This window comes from Drosophila virilis, chromosome 5, assembly GCF_030788295.1.
Source record: "Drosophila virilis strain 15010-1051.87 chromosome 5, Dvir_AGI_RSII-ME, whole genome shotgun sequence".
NCBI lineage: Eukaryota > Metazoa > Arthropoda > Insecta > Diptera > Drosophilidae > Drosophila > Drosophila virilis.
Window position 1 is genome coordinate 4,325,620 of NC_091547.1, and position 22,921 is coordinate 4,348,540.

General features: G+C 44.2%; 1 protein-coding gene across 2 annotated transcripts in view; it reads left to right on the plus strand.

Annotated features, from left to right (window-relative positions):
* Positions 1–22,921, plus strand: part of Mid1 — a 45,001-nt gene that overhangs the window by 396 nt on the left and 21,684 nt on the right. For both annotated transcript variants that reach the window (XM_032436114.2, XM_070210256.1), the window contains exons 2-3: positions 2,359–4,587; positions 19,415–20,236. In XM_032436114.2, the coding sequence (XP_032292005.1) occupies positions 3,352–4,587; positions 19,415–20,236 (2,058 nt within the window). In that variant the 5' untranslated portion in view covers positions 2,359–3,351. The remainder of the gene's footprint in view (positions 1–2,358; positions 4,588–19,414; positions 20,237–22,921) is intronic.

Genomic DNA, 22,921 nt, shown 5'->3' on the forward strand with positions numbered 1-22,921 from the left:
TTTTAGCAATTTTTGTTGGTGTTCAACTTATAAAATCTGCTAAGCGTAACTCTCACAGCGCTGCCTACGCTGCATCCCTTCTCCATCCCGCAAAATAGCGAAGCAAGCAGCCTACCCTGCCCCTTGCTGCCGCAGCCTCCGCCCACGCGGCCGTTACGGCAGTTGATGTTGCGCTCTTGGAAGAAATACCTACACAATCACAATCACACACACACACACACGCACGCACAGCGTACATTGTAATTATGTACGCACGGGTATTTGGGCATTTGTTATGTTAGTTTTATACGTAACGTAAGCGCTTTACGTTTGCGTAAACGTGTGCGTACTGCTGTGTGTGTGTGTAGATGTGTGTTTGCGTAATGTTTCGATAGATCGCGATCGATACAGCGACACATCGACTGGCCGCCACATGAAGCCTTCAAATTTGTATTGCAAATGTTATATAATATGTGAAAATCATAGCCCTGGCTGCTGGGCACCCCTCAAAGTGTGACCACGTTGCATAAACAAAACGCCGTGGCAAATTGCAGGAAAAACTACAACGAAAAGTTCGTGGCGAATAGTTTTTGTGCCATGTTCCGGGCTTATATAAGCAGCCGCCATACAGAAACGGCAGAAACCCGAAGTAGCACACGCACACACACACACGCATAAACGCACAAAAAAAAAAAGGCATGAGAAAATACCTACACATATACATAGGCATGCATGTGTGTGCTTGTGTGTGCGTGTGTGTACGTGTGCGTGTGTGTGTGTGAGCGCGCAGTGTCAACGCAGCAGCAAATAAAACAAAAGTGAAAGTTAACAAATACACACGCACAGTGTGGCCAGAGCGCCCATTCAAATGACATACTATTCATCCGCTCACTCCATTTATGATTATTATTATTATAAAAAAAAAACAACCATATATATACATATTTTTTTGTTGTTGTTTGTTGAAAAGCGCAGCGTCTTTTGTGACCCACACGCAGCGAACGAAACAAATAAATACGAATACATGCATTAAAAATCAACAAAACAAATTCTTCGTGCTCTAAACAAAAAGAACGCTTCGCCTGAAAGTATGCTGCGTTTATTGTTGGACAATCAGCAGCAGCAGCAGCAGCAAAAGCAGAAGCCGCAGCTAACACCAATACACAGTCATACACGCAAAATCCGCATGCAGGCGCCGCAGTCGCTGTCGTCTTTGGCGCTGCCAACACACACACACACGCAGACATTGCCACAAACATATGTATATATATATATATATACACGTACGTACTTACAGTTACCACCAACACTAGCACGTACAGTGACAAAGAAGACGGCGACTACTTCATGCTGCTACAAAAGGCACGCCGAGTGCTTGCCTGGCTGCCCTAAGTAACTACTCACTCACACACATATACAAACATATACGTTGCTGCTACACACCACCCACGAGCGCTGTTTTGTGTTTGCAGCAATAACAACAAGAACAAGAACAAGAACACCAACAACAAGCAGCAGCGGCAGCAGCAGCAGCAGCAGCAGCAGCAAGCAGCGTCGGCCGCTGCGAATTATATAAATTTCTTTGGCCTGTGCGTGTGCTGCTGCTGTCTCTCAATACGTGTACGTGTGTGTGTGTGTCTGTGCGTCTGTGTTTGTGTGCTAGGAACGTTTTTTCGGCGTTCTTCTTTTGTGCGGTGGCTGCTGCGGCTGCTTCGGTTACACTTCGTGTTCGTCATGTGCTCGTCGTGGCGCTTGCTTTCATTCTACAATCTCGCTCTCTCTCGCTCACACTCTCGCTTATTGGCTCGCTTAAAGCTCGATGCTGTGTCACACACACACACGCACATATTGCTTCTTCGCGTGAACAAATGCAAATCAGCAGACAATGCATAATGCAAAGTTGTTGTCATAAATCTCAGTCATCAAATTGCGTTTTATAAGCTCTATTTTTGCAAAGCGCATAACGCATGTAACGGCATTTCAAATGCAAATCAAATGCAGAGCGCTGCTTGCCAGCACAAAAAAAAAAAAAAAAAAAAACAAAAAATAGTAAGAGAGCGCGCAGCTGAGCTTGGAGCGTGGGCGCACAACAAGCAACTAGCCATACATAAACCGTTGCGTTGGCGTTTCGGTAGCGAAAAACAGTAAGAGAGAGAGAGAGAGAGATAGAGAGAGATAGAGAGAGAGAGAGTGGGGAAGAGGGTGAGAGAGAGAGGTCGGCGAGAGAGCGCGCTGAAAACCGAAATTTCCGTTTCGAAAAGCGCAAAGCGCTGCGGCAAGCGTTAAAGTCTTTTGTTGCCCGAAAATTACAAAAAATAAAACAAAATGTAGAAAAACTCATTAATCAAATAATAACCTAATCATAAATAATGCTTACAGTCCAGCCAAACAAGAAAAATAAGATTTGCTGCTATGTGACCTTCGCGTGTGGCTGTAAGTCCAAAAAGAATGCAACAACAACAACTACAACAACAGCAACAACAACCACAACAACAACAACAACAACAACAACAGCAGCAGCAGCAGCAAAACAAGAAAAAACACACACGACACACGAATTTCAATTTAAATTTCAAGGTTAATGTGCAGCAGTGTCGCAATAACAACAACAATAACAACAACAACAACAACAGCAGCAGCAGCAGCAACAATAACAACAACAACAACAACTACTACAACAACAAGAGGCAAATAGTTACAGCAGCAACATCAATGCGACGGTCCCAACAACAGCTAAAAATAAATCAAAAAGTATAAAAGTAAAAGAAAGTGTTGTTAAATGTTCAAATGTGCTGTGCTATCGAAATCAGTGGCAAATAAATCGTTTATCGGCCACAGTCGTGACTTTTGTTTGCGTTGCGTTTGCATTTGAGTTTCTGTTAATTCCCCAGTTTACTTTAACTCGATATTATCGGTTAGCGTTACGGCCCCTCCATACACTGCAAGCAAGCTTGTGCGCCTCTGCCATGAGTCGCTGCGCCGATCTGCGACATCAACGAAAAGTGCTTGTTAATTGACGGTCTGGCAACGCCATTGCCATTGCCATTGCCATTGCCATTGATAGGTAGCCATTTGGACTGGTCGAAGCACGTGATTCATGCCGCTAGCCGCAGAGCGCAGAGACGAGCCGAGCAGTTGCCAGGATACGGAAACGGTAACGCTTGGAGCCGCCTTCAAGGCGCAGCAGAAGGAGACGCAGCAGCAGCAGCAGCAGCAGCAGCGGCAGCAGCAGCAGGCAAAGATCGAAACGACACAGACATATTAATGATGATGATGGGGCCATGAGCCCATCATTTATCGCATTGAATTGGAGTCGCAAGCGCGTCTCAAGCGGGCCTGCACCATGCTAGCACCGCCGAACCCGAGGTCAATATGCGGCCAGGACCCGGGCTGGTCGTGATGGCGCTTGCGTTTATTTCGGGGGCTCGGCGTGCCAGCACCACAAACACCATCAGCAGCAGCGGCGGCAGCAGCAGCTCGATAACCACAACAACAACAACAACAACAACAACAACAACAACACCAGCAATAACAACAACAACAGCACATTTACCGTCCAGCTACGACTCGGGCCGGCAGAGCGGCAGAGAGTCGTCAATTCTTGGAGCTGGTGGCGGCGGATTCTCGTTTCTGTTGCCAATATTGCATGACGGTAGCCCTGGTAACGACGCCCCCGCCCAAAATTTTCCGCTCAACTTTGATTTCTATCGGCGGCCGGCGTTGCACGCACCAGACGAACCGCTGCGACGTGCTCGCAGTCTCGAGGCGGGCACCGAATCGGCGGCGGGGGCGCCCGAGTCCAGCGAGGCGACGCTCATCGGCGAGAACGACGCGGAGAACGGGGAGACGGTAGCCGAGCAGGAGGAGGATATCAGCGGGCTGCCCGTGCAGTACGCCTCTTCGCGCGCCTTTGACGACGACGCGGACGCGGACGGGGACGCCGTCGCGGACGAGGACATCTTTGCGCTGGTCGCCGAGGACGATCTTTTGTCTGAGGAATCGTTCGATCGGCTGATAAAGCTGAGCGAGGACGCCGACAACGCAGCCGCCGAGGAGGAAGACTATAATCTAGCGCAGAGCCAGCAACAGAGGGAGCAGGAACGGGAACAGGAGCCCGAACCAGAGCAGCAGGACGAGAGTCGACTGGTCGATGAAAGCGTGCTGCATGCGCAACACAACGAGAACGGAAACGAGCACGGCCACGAGCACGGAAACGAGAACGGGAAAGGGAACGGGAAAGGGAACGGGAACGGGAACGAGAAAGACAACAGCAGCAACAACAAGCGCGAAACGGGTGAGGAGCAGAAGCCGCAGCCGGAGCAGGAGGAGATCCGTGCTAACGACGCCTATGCGTCGCATCTAATCGCAATTGCCCAGAGGGACGGCGGCACCTCGTCGGTCGCTGTTGCTGCTGCAACAACAACAACAACAAAAACAAGAACGAGCGGAGCAACTGAGTCTGCGGCTGCAACAGCCGGCATCAAATTGCCGACGCCCGTGGATACCAAGAAGTCCATACTCGGCAGTGCGGCAGCTCTAACACGCCTTAATCCTTGGATATCAGCTTGTGATCTGGCACAGCCGGGCACAACAGGCACCGATTTGCAGGTGAGTCGCTGTGAATTCCTTGCCAGAGAATGGGAATACGAATATTATTCCGTTTGAACTAGGATTAATCACTTTTCTGACCATAAGAAGGAAAATTCCTTGTGAAAATGTGCGTCGCAAAAACGTGAGCAACATGAGAAACGTCTACCAGGACCTGTCAACGGCTGCGCATTTCTCATTTTTTCCATTTGTGCCAGCTATTTTTGGCGCAGTGTATGTCATGCATTGATATTGGATATGGATATTGTTTGTGACATTGCTGACATCAGTCGAATGCACAATTATATATGTGTTATATCTTATTGAATTCGCTGCGGGGGCGGCCTTGCACGTGGCTTGCCACACACTGAACAAATGCAGCTCCATTTCATATTGGCCACATGTACATAATTATTGTTATGTGACGAGGCAACTCAGTCAGCGGCTAGAGGTCACGCGGATGATACGGACGCCATGAAAAAGATACTGCTTTAGAAGCACATGACAATAGCCAAGACGTATTATTTGTTTTCTGTTACTCTTGAGTGCGGTAGATGTCGAAAGACTTGGTCAAGATGAAAGTAACAAAAAAACAGGTCCTGGATTTGACTATATTTATGTATATCTCATATCTAAATTTCATTTAAAATGCCGAAAAGCTGAGCTTATGTTGTCATAGAGATCTCTAAAATCTCCTTCGTCGGCTTTTTATTAGTTTGGTTATCTCAATTATCGTCGAACTAAAAAGTGTATTAAGTGTGTCGGCTTGATAGGGGCCAATGTGCATTTTTCTCTACATTTTGATTTATAGGGCGCCTCCTGCTGTTTTCAGCATCTATTGTAGTCGCTGGCAATGCAACAATACGCAGATTAAATGCATACAAATGCCATGACAAATACGTATGCCAATAAAAATACAAATCGATGGAATAGAGTGCTTCTTCCACGACTTGCAAAGCCCCTATTGCATTGTTAACTAATTGCAAAACAGTGTTGCCAGCTGCCTTTTAATTCACTCTTGTTTGCCGTTGCCAACTTGTTAAAATATGTAGCAGTTAGCTTTTGTCAGCAGTTGTAAATCTAAATCCACCTTTATTCCACATGTGCGAATTGTTAGTGTATTTCGACATTTGCCGCTTTTTGTCTAGTGTATTCTAATTGTCAGTAGAAAAAACTGTATAAATTAATTTGTGCCAGATGCGTTGCCCTTCGGAATTCGCAAATGTGCGCAATTGCGAATTTTAACTATTTTCTGCTTAAATATTAAACTGCATATTGAATGGGAGCAGCTGCTTCAGCAGCTGCCAATTGGCTTGAACGCGAAATCGTCAAGCGACAAATTTCCATATACTTTTATTACTAGTGTTTCTCAAGTTGAGGTCTTGGGGGCATGGGGGAATTTGGGCACTAAGGGCTGCCACTCAATCGTAAGAGGTTGGGCAGGGGCAGGGGGAGGTGGAAGAGGGTTTCATTCTTTCTTTTCGTTCGTTTCACTGTGCCGCGGCTCTGATTGTGCATGCAAAGTGTTTGTGTGACAATTGCGCCACATCTTGGGGCCACTCAAGTTCTACTTTCCAAGTTGCACGTCATCATTGCCCCATCAACAACATCATGATGATGATCATCATCATCATCATCATCAGCCTGCAACGTGTTACAAATCAACGAAAATGGCTTTGGTAATTGTGCCAGCAGAGCGAGAGCATAAAAAACATACCAAAGAAAACGAGCAAAACTTTCAATTCGTCGTCACTTTTTGCATTTTCATTACAATTTTATTTTTTTTTCTGATATTTTTTCTTATATATTTTGTGTGTGTGTGTGTGTGGGTGTGTTTTTTTGTGCTCTTGGCTTTGTGTGCGCACTCTTGAAATCACAGGCCGGCTTTTGAAATGTTGCCAAAATGTGCGACCACACCTACAGCCCAGACGAGCCCAACGCCGCCCAACTGCGCCCTCTACTACCACAAAATGGCTGCCTTTTTATTTATTTTTATCAGTGCGCATAAAATTCTCATTGGTTTGCCGAGTATAATTCAAATTTTAATATTTATTAACAGCCGCCAGAGTTGTCGTCGTCGTCTTCGCATTTATCGTTTTGCCTGTTTTCCTATGCAAATTTAATTCAATTTCGCGGCATTTCTCAATGGCCTTTTGATTGCGATTGCATTGCCGCAAGCGGCGTTTTGGCCATTGGCCACATTTTGGTCAACAAAAAAACAGAGGAAAAAACTAAAAAAAAAAAAATATATATATATATATATTTATTAAAAAAAACAATTAAAATGCTGCCTCAATAGTAGTTTCGACAAATAGTCAGACAGACAGACAGAGTCGGAACAGACAATGACTTTTAATGCCAATTAGTTTGCTTTTACTTGCTCTTCAATTCCATTTCAGAGACACACGCGCAGCTATTGATTTTCAATCAATTGGCCACGTCCAGGGAAATGCTTTGCAGCTCTGCTCTGCCCTCTGTTGAATCTATATGCTGTTCCTGTTGTTTATTTGCGGCCAGCGGCAATTAAATAATCAAGTCAATCAAACCATTTAAATGTGCTGAACTGTTGCCCCGTTGTGCCAAAGCGTGTCAGCTGAGTGCTGTTTGATAAATTGAAAGACAAACACGCAGCATATCATTTAATGTCGATTTAACAGTATGCCACGTTGGGAGCCAGCACTTATAAAGGTGCTCGTACACTAGTCGGGCACAATTAGAAATAAATTTTAGTTTGTTTACCTATTGAACGGCCCTCGTAAATACCTTTATACATAGCCGACTCACTGGCACGGTCCTTAGGAGTGTCTCAAAAGCTTAACCGTGCCCCATGTTGGGCGCCAGCACTTTTTAAACTGCTCGTAACAGTGAACGGGCACAATTAGAAATAAATTCTAGCTTGTTTACCGATTGAACAGCCCTCGTAAATACCTATTTACATAGATGAAACACTGGCACTCCGAGTGTCTCAAAGGGCTTGGCTTGCATTTATGCATGCTGTGGCTGTCATATTCATATTCGTATTTGTGCAACAAATTGCGGCAACTTTAATTAAAATACCAAATGTGCCAGGCGAGACTCTTGCTACGCTGCCGCTGACATTGACGGACGCAACAAAGTTTTCAATCCTTTTGCCGAGTCATCGGCTGTTGCAGCCAAAAGTGCGGGCGCCCGAGCAGGAACTGGCGCCCGAGCAGGGACTGGCGCCTTTTGTGCAGCTGGCAGCCAATTAAACTTGACAGCTTGGCAGCAGGCGAAAAATGTTAAGCAAAGCAAAGCCCAGTTTCAATTAGCCATAAACAGCGCTGCGCTGTAAATAAGTTAACATTCTCTTGGTCCAAACTATGTGCGCCCATCTGCACGCAAGACTTGCTCTTTTTTTATGGCTGCCTATATATTGACAGACAGACCGTCAGACAGACGTACAAATGCCAGCTGTCAGCTCATTGGGAATACAAGTGCGAGTACGGAATTTGTGATGAGGCCTCGTTCTCATCGAGTGCGAGTGCGAATGCGAGGCTTTGGCAACATCGGCAACAGCTTCAGCTACAAGCTCGCGGCCTGTTGATGTGTTGATGCTGCCAACCCAAAGACCTGGCCCCTGCTCCCTGCTCTTGCCATTGCCTGTTGTCAAGTGCTAGGTGGGTTATTGTGCACATGGTTTATGCTGCCAGCTCCTGCTGCATATGCATGCACTCGGCGCATGTCATGAGTGCCTGTCAAGTGCGCCTCAGTTTCAGGCGAACGTCTACGTCTCCGACTGCACAATTCTGCGTGGCCTTTTTGCTTTAGCCTCTATACACATATATACATATATATATGCCTTCTTTTTTTTGCCTCTTGCACGTTGCATAGTCGAGTGCAAACATTTATAACAACGCAGCGAAGCCAAACGGGGGCAGGGACCCTGCAGCTAGAGTTTCCAGCAAGTGGCTATTGGCAAACAAATCGAAGCTTTGTCCAAGTGCCTCATTTTATAGAAATTGTGGCCGATATTTTCTATTCGATTCGATTCGACTCAAACTCAAACTCAATTCAACAGTTGCAAAATATATATTGCATTCGTCAAAGGGGCAGCCCTTTCAAATTCAATTAAAAACCAATGCTTTGTTGTATTTAATTCAAATTTTATAGAGCTTCCAGTTAAACTTGTCTGTGTGTGTGTGTGTGTGCGTGTGTCTTCGTGTGAGTGTGTGTGTGTGTGCGAACCAGTGTTGTGAGTGTTTATTTGTGTCAAGGATGTGCACACAAAATCAATTATTTTGTAAGCAGGCAAAACGCACAGCAGTGGCAACTGCAACTGCAACAGCAGCAACTGCTGCCATGTGCAATATGATTACATCATTTTCACAACCAGCCCGACACATACACACACGTACACACACACACACAATGCCAAATGGCAGACAGACAAGCCAAATTGCAGTTGAATGCGAACGCTGTCATAAATTTCCGCTCTGCTTTTGACGACGTTTACGACGATGACGACGACGGAGGAGCTGAAGGCTTGCTGCTGCCTGTTCGCCACTTGAATGGCAAATCGTTGCGAGCTATGAAACTTGTGGCCGCCAGGGATTTGGACAGGCTGCAATAACACTGATTGAATGCGCCTTGCCGCTGGCCAGTTGCGCCTGTCCCGTCCTGCCGGGCAGCATTCGGACACACACTAACAAGCGCTGCGCCCGAGCAGGGACTCGGTCGGCACACACACACACATACACACACACACACATTGCAGCTATTGGCATTTCCGTTGTGTCCTTGTCGATGATGCCAGAAATAAGTAAAGTGCTTCAGGTAGCCATAAGAAATTCATAGGCATATCCTGTCAATGCGATGGCGACTTCGACTGCCGTTTTATTGTCTGTCTGCAATGGTAATTGATTGAAGATTGCAACATTTGTTCGATTTGAAATTAAATTGTGCAACAAATATCAAATACGACAATGAAACTAAGCCACACAAATGAACAAATCGTGCAGCAAATAGTTATTGATGGACTCGGCTGTGTTTGTCCTAAAACAATTAACTGCAACTCAGACCCAATTATAATGCAAAACAATAATGAGCTGGAGCTATAGTTTCAGGTGCACCTTGGGGCTTTTATTTTGCAGCTAGCTCGAGTTTCTAGCTACTTAAATGTGCGCATAAACTGCCAGCTACTTAACTGCACGAAGTTCAATTAGTTGCCAGCCTAATTAGCTGGCATTAGCTGGCGCTTTGCAACGTGTCGTGTCGCCTGGCAATTCCCTACTCTCTCTCTCTCTCTCTTTGTCTCCCTCCATCTACCTCGATCTGTTGCGTCAATCTGGCAACTTTTACTGCGGTCACATCCGTTAATTACCGACAATTTGCAGTGCAATTTGCATGCGGCCGCTGCTTGAGTCAACTTTCTTGGCAACATGCAAATGGCATCGGGCCGAATGCCTGCTGCCACGATTTGTGGCCGATGCATGCATTGATTAAGGAATTTCAAATTTGCCACAAAGAGCGCCGCTGCACACGCAAAACAATTACATTAAACAGAGCTGAGCTGAGCTGAGAAGTCCGTGCACGTTTCGTGTCCAGAATCTAGGACCACGCCCATTTGTCGCCGCCCGTCGCATACAAGTTAATGCAATTATGTGCGGGGCGTTCTCCGGCACGGTATGGGCAGCCAGCTTTGGCTAGCAGCAGCTCGGCACGTAAATTGCCGTGGGACCAGCTTAAGTGGAGCGCTATTCAGTGCTCTGCCCCGCAACAGCAGGCGGAGCGGGAGCTGAAGCCACATTCGTTTGCCGTTTGGTTTTCCTTTCTTTTCTTCTTTGTCTCTCTCTCCCTGCCTCGGCCTCGGCCTCTGCACTGAGCGTAAATTATTCAATGAGCATTGTTGAAAAGTTGCAAATGAAATTCAACTGAAAAATTTCATTACGAGTTTAATGGCAAAAACAAATAGGGAATTGCAGCGAGTGGCGAGTGGCGAGTGGCGAGTGGCTAGTGGCGAGTGACGAAATGGGGATGTGGCAAATAGAATCAGGTCTCGATTTGTTAAATCATAACGAGCAGGTTGAGCGTGTGGCAAGCAGGGCAAGGGGTAACGAGTAACGAGTGAAGCACCCGACAACCTAAGCCCCCAACTCGTTAAAATCTAAGAAGTGTAGAGAATGAGTAGAGACAGGAGATGGCGAGTAGAGACGGGAAGTAGCGAGTGACGAGAAGCAAGTGAAGTAAACACTGACAAAGGGTTAATAAAATAGGCCCGACTCGTTGGTATTTGCCACACTTAATGACTAGCGAGTGCGGAGTACGAAAATTGCATTCGAAAGAGGCGTCAACTCGTTGACTCGTCTAAACCGTAATGGGTCCTGCTCTATGCCAGAACCGCAGAGAGCTGTCCACAACTGTTTACAACTCATTTCATAAAATTAATGGCATTGTGTTGTCATTAGGCACAGATACAAACACTCGTGCATATGCAAAGGAACGAGTGCCGCCGGTAAATGTTTGACAAATTAATGTTGATAAAATTGTGCGGCATAGCGACAGGCGCAAAGTTGCCCATTCGCCTGTTGTTATTATAATTATTATTATTTTTATTATTATAATTCCTGTTGTTGTCGAAGCTGTCCAAGCGAGCCTTTCAATTTGCCGACAGGGGTAGAGCAAACAAATGCGAATATACGAGTATCATTCACGTTGATGGACAGGTGCGTTGCCACATGCCACATGCCACATGCCACACCCGCACACAAGCACACCTCGAGCTCTTGCCTAATTCCGAAGACCGGGCTTCGATTTTTGGGGCGCGGCTTTTCGTTTGCCGCTTTTTGTGGCCTTTGTTTGCCCGTTAATGGGCGCCTACGGCCATATAGATTGATATATGCATAAATAATGAATGATAAATACACGCGCTGTTTAAATATGATTAAAATAATACGCTCCCCTCCGCACCCCCCTGCGAACTGCCAAATACTTTTCGCTTTATGCATATTTTTGATGGATTGCCTCCGATAGAGGCTGCTCCATAACATAAATGCTGCATTATTGCGTTAGCTTTCAACTGGTGTTAAGTCATGACAATAGAAATGGAAACATGTGCTCGCTCGCACTCTCTCCCTCTCATTCTAGCTGTCACTCGTTGTATGCCTGCGTGGGTCTAGTGTTGTGAAGCGTTGTATAATAACTTTGTTATATTTTCAATTTTCTGTTTGCCACAAGTTCTCTAGCATTAATGTATAGGTTTCTAGAAAACTGTCATACAAATTTATATACAAAATTCCTTTAGATTTAATTAATTTAAAATGAAACCGAATTCATAACTATAAGAATATATCATATCAAATTAATATCACCAAGCTAACAGTCCTAAATTCCCTTAACTTCAAGCACTTTTCATGCCAGAGTTCAAATTCTTTGTGCTTCCACTTTGAGAGCAGCTTGTTCTCACTTTGCGCACATTCGACAATTACATCAGCTGTGTGCGTGTGGCGGAAACATTGAAATGATTTGTCCCATTTGGTGGTTTTACAACACCTTGGGGAGCACTTGCTGAATTATGCATGCAGCTCGGTAATTGTCCGGGCCAGGCGTTTCGCAACGTTTCGTGATTTGTCCTTAACGCACGCTAATTTGACGGCACAAACAGCCAAACGAGGACGAGAGAACGATGCGAAGTGATTCGCACTGTCAGACATAATAATATCGCTTGCCGTGTTGTAAAATACGCAATGATACTGTTTCAAACTGTCAACCAAATCATGTAACGGCACATAAAAGCGTTATGAATGTGAGTTGAAGTGTGTTAAATTTCATTTAAGCAGACGAGCTCTGAGCTTTAAGTAAGCTTTATGCTAGTGTTGTAATCTAAGAGCGTTTAGAGCTAGAAAATAATCAGGTGTTGCCTATTGGGGAGTACTATTGAGCTTTGAATAACACAAAAACTGCTCAGAAAGTTTTGAGTAAGCTTGATTGCAGTCAATTAATGGCTTTAACTTAGCTTAAAGCTTTTGGGTGTTTTGCTAGGTCTTAAAAACTAAAATAAATCAATAAAAGATTAATCTCTTATTAAGGCCCACTAAATGGTGTAGAACTGAAGCCTAAACTGTAAGACAAGCCTTAAGTTTTGAGATTGTATTAACTTATTAATATAGTTGTAAATATGAAGCTTTCGCTTAAAGCTTTCTAAAAACTGCATGATAGAGCAGAAGTTTGCAATTTGAGGCCATATTATGAGAGTTATTTAAGCTACACTTAGCTGGCATTATATCATGCCATTTTCAGCTAATGTCATTGCCATTTGCAGACATTTTGTTGCATAACATTTTGGGTGCACAATTGTTGTTGCACTTATGAATGCAGCTGCAGCAAATGCGTGCGAATTGACTGCAGAAAATGACCGCGTAACATGAAGCTAAACAAAAACTGGGGGGCGTGGGTGTTGCGCGTGTTGCCAAAGGCGTTTGGTCGGGGGAGGGGGTTGTGACAAGTCATGAGGCCATGTTTATGAATTTGACAACAAAGCAAGCGGCAGCTGACAACAAAATCAAGGTGAAATCGTTGTTGTTGCTGTTGTTGTTGTTGTTGTTGGGGGTGCTCGTTGGGTGGCTGGGTGGCTGGGTGAGTGGGCGTGGTGGGTTGTGCTACTGTGTATATCGCGGCCTGTCAAGTGACAAACAATTAAACGCAGGCCTTATGTACACTAAAGCCCCGTCCACACACACACACACACGCACAGGCACACACACACACACACAGGCCCAACAACTAAGCGCGAATCTCTATTGCCAGCTCCCTTGCGGCCTCTATTGCCTGTGTGTGCGTGTCTGTGTGTGTGTGTGTGTTGTGTGTGTGTCGGCTGTCACTTTTTTACGCTTTAGCCAGGCAAACATACAGCACACACACTCACACACACACACAGTGCATTTGGAAATTTGAGTGCTGCTTGCGACATATTCGTCGCGGCTGCTGCTGCTGCTGCTGCTGTTGTTGTTGTTGTTGTTGTTGTTGTTGTTGCTTTTGTTGTTTTGCACTTGCATTTTTCTTGCACCATTGTTGACAAGCGTTGAAATTTGACACACACACACGCATACACAGTTGGCTGTGTGTGTTTGTGCATTGTTTGAATTGCCTGTCGAGGTTAAGCTGTAACATTTAAAGTGTTGTCGGTTCCGTTGCCGTTGTTGTTGTTGCCGTTGTTGTTGCTGTTGCTGCTGTTGCTGTTGCTGTTGGTGTTTAGCTCAAGTGCACTTTTGGTTGCTTCCTCTTTGGCTCTGACAGTCGTCCCTGTCCATGTTTTGGTTGGATTGCTTTTTTTATTTTCCCCTTCTCACTTTTGGCGCATTTTAATTGTTTTGCCAAATATTTGTACACACTCTAAAAACAGCTGTAAATTGACTGAAATTAAAGAAAAATATTTGAAAATAAGCAACTTGCAAGGCCAAAGATCTGATGCGCCTTATACTCAGCTATAAGTTTGTTCCGAAATTTAATGCAAACAATTCTTATACTCAGCTTTAAGTTCTTCTGTAAAGTTTGCTAAAAACAATTGGTTAATATTGTTGTTCAAGAAACAAAGGAAAAAGGCACGTTAAAAGGAATAGTAATAAGAATAAAAATAGGAATATGCACTCAAAAGGGTTAGACTTATGTAATTTGCTGCTAAAACTCGTTTCGAATTATAAACAAAATCTGCTTTCTTTACAAATCTATCGAGCCGTCTAGCTAATTTAGTTCTTCAGCTGTTGTTTAAACTGTTAAAGTAGTGCAAAAAAAATGTTAAATTCCAGCTTTAGTTATATCTCTATAAGAAGTCTAGAATATCTTCTATCTGCTTCTTCTTCCGTATACTAATATAGTTTCAAGCAACTGCTGCCGTTTCGCTGACATAAACTTGCGCACTAGAAAAACCGAGCTCGGGCAAAAAACAAACATTTTAGAGACAATTATGCTAATGTCAGTTGGCACTTGTCACTTGCCAGTTGCCAGTTGCAAGAGCTTGGCAAAACAACAATCGAAAATTCACATGCCACATGCCACATGCCGCATGGTACATTACTCTTGCCGTGCACGACCCGTTGAGTCGTTAGAGCAAAAAATGAAAAGCGGCATTTAAGCCCATAGAGGGGCGAGGGAGAAATGAAATTCGAAAATGTTTGGCATGAAATATTCATCATTGTAGCTGTGGATAATTGAAATTGCAACAGCTGCTAACGTTGCAGCAACAAAGAGAGGCACACTCACACGTGGCCAAAAGCTAAAACATTCATGTGCTTCTGTGGACAGGCTGATAGGCACAACTGTGCCTGTCCTTTTCCCTCTTACTCTCTCTCTCTCTCTCTCTCTCTCTGTTTCTCGCTCTCTCTTTTTGTTTTTCTTATGGAAGCTGTCATCAAGCTGGCGACTGACCAGCTGACTGACAGGCGAACTTAAGCTCTTTATTGCGGCAACAACAAGTTGTCATTCGCCTTGCCCCTAATTAAAGAGCCACAAACAAAAAAAAAAAAGGAAAATATATATCTTTGGAGCGCCGCAGCTTACATACCCTTCCAAGCACTTCATTTTTCTTGCTTAGAAGAGTTTTTTTTATATATTTTAGACCTATTGCTGTAATGGGACTCTATATAATATAGTCAAGTGATTATTCATATAATATAACAGCAAAGTTGGGAGACCAGCTATCAAGTTGTCTTAAGTAAAACTTAATTTCTAATTGAATTTCGTAAATGTCAGACTTATAGATGATATAATGATACGATCCGACTTTAATCTTCGATCTAACGGCAGCTAAGCACAAAAAGAGATCTCTGCCACGTCTTATAAAGTTAAATATAAAGCTGAAGGAGTATTTCTGACTGACAGTCCAATATATCTATATCTATTTATCTGTTGCTACAGATCAAGAATATATATATATATATACCTCATGCATTCGGACATATTCATATCAGTTAGCTAGACATTTCGTGATAAAATTGAAATGTCCTCTGAAAGTGCTTAAAAATTAGTGCTTAGACAAAGCCCTCTCACAATGGAGTGTATGCATTATGCCTAATAGCAGAGCACACACACACACACACACACACATACATACATACACTTACAGGCACACGCACACACACTGACACTCAGCTAGTTAAATGTCCTTTGTGGCACAGATGCCTTTGTCTCTGCCCCTGGACGAAAGCTGAAAGCTGCTCGTCTAATAAGCCTCGTGCCTGTCTTTGCTGTTGGCTCAGACAATGAGTTGGCAGCTGGCAGCTGGCAGAATTGGATGCCATACGTCGCCGCGGGCCGCACTTGACCCAGGACACTTTGGGGGCAAGCGTTGATGAAGCTCAACCCCTCAGCCCTGCCCGAAGGCAGAGGCCACTCTCAGCTCTCATTTTATTTGTACACTTTTCACGCTCTTGCTGGTAAATCTCGAACAATTAACATTTCTCCTAGCTGGTTGGAATTTTTATGCCAACCATCCAACTGACTTTTATGATAAAAAGTTATTATTTTTATTAAGAATTTGTGCTTGAGCTAAGCATTTAGCCTGCAGATGGAATGCTGTTCAAAAACAATTCGACATAATTAAGTGTTGCCCAACAGTTGAGTAACAGTTCGAAGTGAGTTTGTGTGGCACAATCCGCACTTACACCTGGCCTGTATTAGCCCGTATTAGCCGCAGCAGCAGCAGCAGCAGCAGGCAAAACTTTTCATATTTTTCCCTTGAACCAAAAACTCGTCAAAGTTTTGCAGAACTTTGAATTTATTTTGCATTTGCAAACTGTTTGAACAGCCATCCGACTGAAATGAACGCAACTAATCAGCCCGACGGCAGGTCGAAAAGGGGTTGTGAGAAAACGTGTTGTAAGAGGGCGAGAGGGGGGAGGTGGGGGGGGGGGGGGTGCTGCACCCTTTACAAATTGTAACGTCAGTTCATACTGTAATTTCTTATTTCGCTGTTGCGCATTCAAGAATTTATCTTGTTGCTGTCTTGTATTGTCCGTTAGCTAACGTTAAGCTCCTAAGCCCCAACCCCTGACCCAGTGTCCGCCCGGTAAACCCTGCACAAACCCTGAACAGGCAACATCTAGTGGGTCGCATTGTTGTGCACTGGGCCGCAGCTGGTCTGCCATTAAATCAACAATGGCGCTCTGTACACGTGCTTCCCTTCCTGTCGCCGTGTGTGTGTCTTTGTGTGTTTAATACCCTGCATTCAAGTTAGATAATCGTTTGCTTAAGTTATGTAGCCTCTAAAATATATATAACACACGTGTATCTTTATTTGATATATGCTAAAACTGGTTGAGAATTAGAAGAGAAAGCTCAGCATTGTCTTCTTTTGAGTCCTGGGACAAACTATTCTATTCTAATATAATCTTTACCTGCTTTTATTGATCTGCAGGCAAAACCGACTAAAATTAATTGTTCTGGCTTTCATTTAGTTGCAGAGCATCTGCAAGTCTTATATGCTGCACAGCCCTCGTTATTGAGTTTTGTATGTTATTGTGCATTGTCTGGTTTTTCATTTGGCCCGCTTTCACATTTTAATTCGTCTCTAACCTTACTTTTATATGCATATATGTTTTTATATAAATATATATGTATGTATATATATATTTTGCGTGGAATATTTCAACTTATTGTTATTGCCCTGGATAAAACAGTTCTCTGGGCTCAGGCAATTGAGTTTTTATGCGTCGTTGATTGCTGCACATTTCTCACAAACACACGCGCGCTCACAAAGTTCAACAGCTCACATACACGCACAGACAGACATATAGGCAGACAGACAGACAGACAGAGCGTGTGACATGCAATATTGATGCTCCTTGTAATGCAATTTGCACATTGTCCCCTACTCTATTTGTCTTTGGCACTGGTTTTCGCACTGCTGTTGGTGCTTGCTCTGGTTCTTTCACTGGTTCTTTTTGTCGTCTATGTTATTGATTTCGTTTTCTGTTTTCGTGAGTTAGTTTTTGATATAGCTCCTAGCTTTCTCTTCAGTTCTATTCGTTTTAGTCAATAGTCTGCTTGTTCCCTCCTAAGTTAGTTTCCTGTTCATGTTCCTCATTTCGCTGGTTCCAGTCCAAGTTCTGTTTATGGAATTAGTTGAGTTTTCAGTTCAGCTATTCTATTTCGTAATTCTGCTTGGGACTTACGACTCTGCTGGATCGCTTTCAAATCTGTTTATCTTTCGTTTTTAGCTTATTTTTTTGTTCCAGGAACTAGTTCCATTTCTATACAATGGAGTTTAAGAACTCTTTTACCTGCCTCTCTCTATCTTTCTTTATTTTTGTCCTAAATTTCTTGCTTTGTTTCTTGCTTGAGCTTCAGGATCTGTTTCTGGTTCAGTTGCTGATTCATTTTCTGCTTCAGCTGTTTCTGGTTCTTTTTAGGAATCTATGGTTCATTGCATTTGACTTCTAGTTCATTGCGTGCTCTTATTTGCCTGTGAGCTTAGTTCAGAGTTCAATTTCTGGTTCATATAAAGTATTTCTCAGCTTTAGTTTTTATTCCTTCTTTTTTTTTTTAAAGTTCTGGTTCGGTTTTCGGTTGAACTTTTATTATTTCAGTTTTTGGTTGAGCATTTAGTTTATATTTACAGATTTTATTTGCTGCCCCAGCTTTCACTTTGGTTTCTAGCGCTGTTTAATTTTTTGTTATTGTCTGTTGAATATATATATTTTTTTTGCGCCTTCAATTTTAATGACCGGCATGTGAAGGCCATAAACGGTTGGCCAACAGTTCCGCCTGGCTGTACGTATTGATACGGCGCCGCCATAAAGTATGCTACGATAATTTTGCTTCACAAATATGCTTGTTGCTGTTGCTGTTGCTGTCGGTTCGCTTCTGCTCGAGTTTAATGGCGGGGCATGTGGAAAAGTGGAAAATTCCAACGAAGTGCGGTCATTTTAATAACGAAAAACATCAGCTCTTTATGCACTCGTTGCCATTGTTGTTCCTGCTGCTCGTTTCGTTGTTTGGCTTCTATTTTACTTGCTTTCTCCTCTCCCGTTTGCTGTTGTTGTTGTTCTTTTATTTTATGACTTTCCCTCTTGTTGTTGTTGTTAGTAGCTGCGAAAAACTTTTTCAATATACCAGAGTACTTTTTGTTTTCTACCCCGTTGCCTTGCATCCCATATTTTTTCCACTCACTCCCTTCTCTCTGTGTGTGTGCATTGCATTTAGCACTATCCAGCTTAATTTTTAAATAATACAAAACATTTGCGCTCAAATAAATGCATTTAAAATTTTAGATTTTCACGTTTCTCTCCCCCTTTCTCTCTCTCTCTCTCTCTCTCTCTCTCTCTCTCTCTGAGGTGTTAAGTCACTTTAAACTCTTTATAACCTCAACATATTCTAATTGCTGTCTTAATGGTTGCATAATTTTTGGCAGTTTGCCCAAAATTTCAATTGCCCATTCAAATATATATTTGCAGTAAAGTTAAGTTTATATGTGGTCGGCACAGCGTGTTCTGGCTTTCATTTTCCATCCAAAATCTCGCCACTTGCTAAACTATTGAAAGTTTTCAACTTTGCCTGGCAAAAGTTTAACCATAAACTTGCTTATTGCTTCAATTGAGAGTGAAATACTCAAGAGCTCACATGGCTTAGAATGAAAAATGAGATAAAGTTGTTAAAAATAGGCAAAACTCAAAGAGATTTTTGAGATTGCATTTCTATATTAAATATTTACAAGATATTTTTATCGTGGAGAACTCAACTTTGTTTCTTTAAGTGTGAAGCAGACTTCTGAAGAAGACTTTTCTTATTATAAAGATTATTTTCAATACTTGGTTAATATATATTTTATATATATTTTTTGTTTATATTAGCCTAGCTATATATTAATATATCATCGTTTTTATTCTTTCTTTTGCAGGGTCAGTGCTCGCCTGGCACACTGCCCATGGCCTGGGTCGATGAGGGACCTGGTCCGCCAATCTGTCCGCGTTCCTGTGCCGAACAGCAGCCACCGGCGAGTAGTCCTGGCGCGCGCACCGACGATAATAAACTCAAGTATTTCATAAATGCAAATACGATTAACTATAAGTCGCCGCATATGCGTTTAAGTCAAAGCAACAGCAACAACAATAACTATAAGGCCATGTCTAGAGTGCGACGCGACAGGCAATGGGACGAGCTGGCAACGGAGGCAGCAACGACCACAACAGCCGAGCAGGAGTTTGATGAGCAGGAACAGGAGGAACTGGAACAGCCGGAGGCAACCACACTCTCGGCCACAGCCAGCAGCAATGATGTCGACGAGCTGGAGGATCGGTCCATGCCCACGTTTCCCTACAGCCACCTGCAAACACACGAACAACTTAGCGCCAACGAACAACAACAGCAACAACAGCAACAACAGCAACAGCAGCAACAACAACAGTGCCTTGATTACCTGGGCGATGCGGCCGAGACGAGTCCACAGCATTTGTGCGGCCTGCGGTCGCCGGGTCAGCTGCTCGCGCGCCTGCGCACCCTTCGCCTGCGCCATTGCTGCGAGCGCAGCGTGTTCAGTGCGCTGCACACGTTGGCGCTAAATGTGACGCTGACGGATCGGGACGAGTGCGTCCGCCTGCTCAGAGATTTGCTCGATGTGGATGCGTTGGCCAATCGCCTCACATGCGAGCTGGCCGAGATACTCTTTCGCTTCGACTGCCGGCAGGTGTATTCGCTGGTCAATCAGTGCGATGACTGCAAGGTGAGTGCCAAGGGGAATCTATCTATCTACACATATATGTTTATGTCTGGGTGGATGGTCTTTTAAACTGTCCATTGGAGTGGGCAGCTTTCTCGCCTGTCACCTGCATTCTCTAGCTAGGTATTACTCTTCTTGTCTTTATGGGGAAAGTAGAATAGATTCGGACAATCTCTCCTGGAGTTTTCCATGGCTAACATATTTGGAGTAGAATCTATCTTTAGACTATTTCTCTGGCTTCCTCTCGGACTGTGCCTTTATCTCCTCAATGCTTAGCACAGGTGAAGTAGCATAGATTCTCTTAAGTAGCCCCAGTCTCTCTCTCTCTCTTCCTTTCTTCCTCTCTCCGTCTCTGATTCTCAGTGGTACGACACGCGCTCGCATTACATCATGTTTTAATTAAATACTGGACAATGGGTTGGCAATCTTTGTCACAGCGCAGCGCAACGCAACACAGCTCGCATTTAAATTCAGCCCGTTAACCCCAAAATATGCCAAATCTCCATGGCCCCAGCTCCCCTGGCCACAGTCCAACAAGACAAATGAAAACACAGGCAAATATATTTACGAACAAAGTATACGACCAGGCAATACCCTGCCATCTCTTTTGCTGGTTTTCTCTTTAAAATTTTGTGGCTTAGTTGGGAAATAAATTATTCGGCAACATGTACGGAGTTGTGCGTGCTCGAGTAAGAATGGACACAAAACTTATTTGTGTTAGTTATAGAATACTATATACTGCAGCTGCAGCTACAGCGAAGCCTGGCTATAAGGAAAGGTCATTTATGCAACCTTTCGCCCGTCTGCCTTTCGCTGGGTATTTGGCTAGCTTAAGGAACCGACTGCTGTTGCTGCCTCTGCTGCTGCTGTTGTCAGTGTGTAAACTCTCGGCTATATGGCTAAATCCTGCAGAGGGACGCCGACACTTCCGTGCGGCAACAGCGCTGCGTGACATTTTTAGCTGCTCATTAATTATTGAAGTCGCCCCGCGCGTGGGTGGGCGGACCTTGCCCCCACTTCAGAAATCCGCGCACAGCAGTTGTCCCTGTTCAGGGTTTAATATTTCTGCTCGTAATTATCAGTGTTTTTGGAGAGCGCACACAAAATGGGCGGAGGGGGGTGTGGGTTAAAAAAGCAACGCGTTGCGGTTAATTTGTGGCACTTAGAGGTCGCCAACTGGCAACTGAAGCTCTCTGCCTGTGCCGCACTTTTCACTGTCTGTGCAAACATTTGACTGCATATTTGATGGCCGTGTGTGTGTGTGTGTGTGTGTGTGTGTATGTATAATTGGCAATTATTCGTTGCGAGCCTTTAAACAACTTGCAACAAGCAGCTGACCAACTGGCAGCTCCAACAAGCTGCAACCATGTCAACGCGGCAGCTGCATAAAGAGAGGGGCAAGGAGGTCTGTCAGGAGGGGGAGTGGGCGCAGGGTATTGCGACAATGCGACCGCTAATGAGCGCCACACAAAACTGGGCAACAGGGGCAAAAGGAAAAGCTTTGCTCGGGCGCAAAGATGAAAAAGAAAAAGTAAAAAAAAAAAAAAAACCAAAAGAAGAAAAAATGCCGTGAATGGCCTCTGTCGCAAAGCGCGTTGCAAGCATGTGAATTGCGCTGCTGATTAAGAAAAACTTGAGGCAGCTGCTAAGCAGCAGCAGCAGCAGCAGCAGCAGGAGCAGAGGCAGCAGCTGCACACACGCACACACACACACACACGCACGCAAATTTAAATTTAAATTACGCATACGCCCGGTGTGCGGGCTCTGTGTGTGTTTGTGTGTGTGCGTGCCTGGCACACATTTAAATGCCTGCACAACAACAACAACAACTGGCAAACTAACAGCCAGCGGCTGTAGCCTGTTACAGCTACCCCCGCCCCCTCTTTCGCCCTGCCCTCTATCCACACCATAAGCAACCGCCTACCTCCCCCTTCTGCTAGGCCTTACAGCAGCAGCAGCAGCAGCATCAGCCTTAACATGTTTCTAGTTCGAAACGCGGCTGCTGTGCAAATCAGGTGATGCCGAGAGAGTGAGAGAGAGAGAGAGCGCGAGAGTGGCTGAGGTTGAGAGAGCGTATGTGTGCGAGAGCGTCTTGTCAGCTGGCTGCTTTATCCGCTCTCACTCTCCCTCTCACTCTCGCTCTCACGCTATTCAGCGCCGACTCTCACATGACACGAAACATTTTCGTTTTTTTCGCAGTTTATATAAGTTGGGGCTTAGGCAACTTTTTTGTGATGCCTATTTGAGCCAGTGTTGGCTAAGCTTAAAAATATTTGATTTATTTTTTAATATTAATTGTTTTTGGTTTTTTTTTTCTCAGGCACAAAGATTTAGTTGTTCGATTTGTATTTTGCTTGAGCCAAATTTGTTTCGTTTTGACTTTTCCAGTCGCTAGTTTTTGAATATTCAACTGCGCGCGCTGCGCTCTACATTCAGCGCCTGCCACAGCTTCCAATTGCCAAAAAAAAAAAAAAAAAAACAGAAGCAAAATGAAAATCTAGAAAGAAAAAAAATCGTAGAAAAAAGAAAATAGAATAAGTTCGTACAGAGGCGCTCGCATTTTGGGCTTCCAGTTGGGCTGCTCGCACACACACGCTTTGCACACATGGCCAAGACGCGAGGCCTACTTGAGGCTCTGCAGTTTCGGCCAGTTTTAAATTAATTAACTCAACGGCTTAGGCAGCTGCC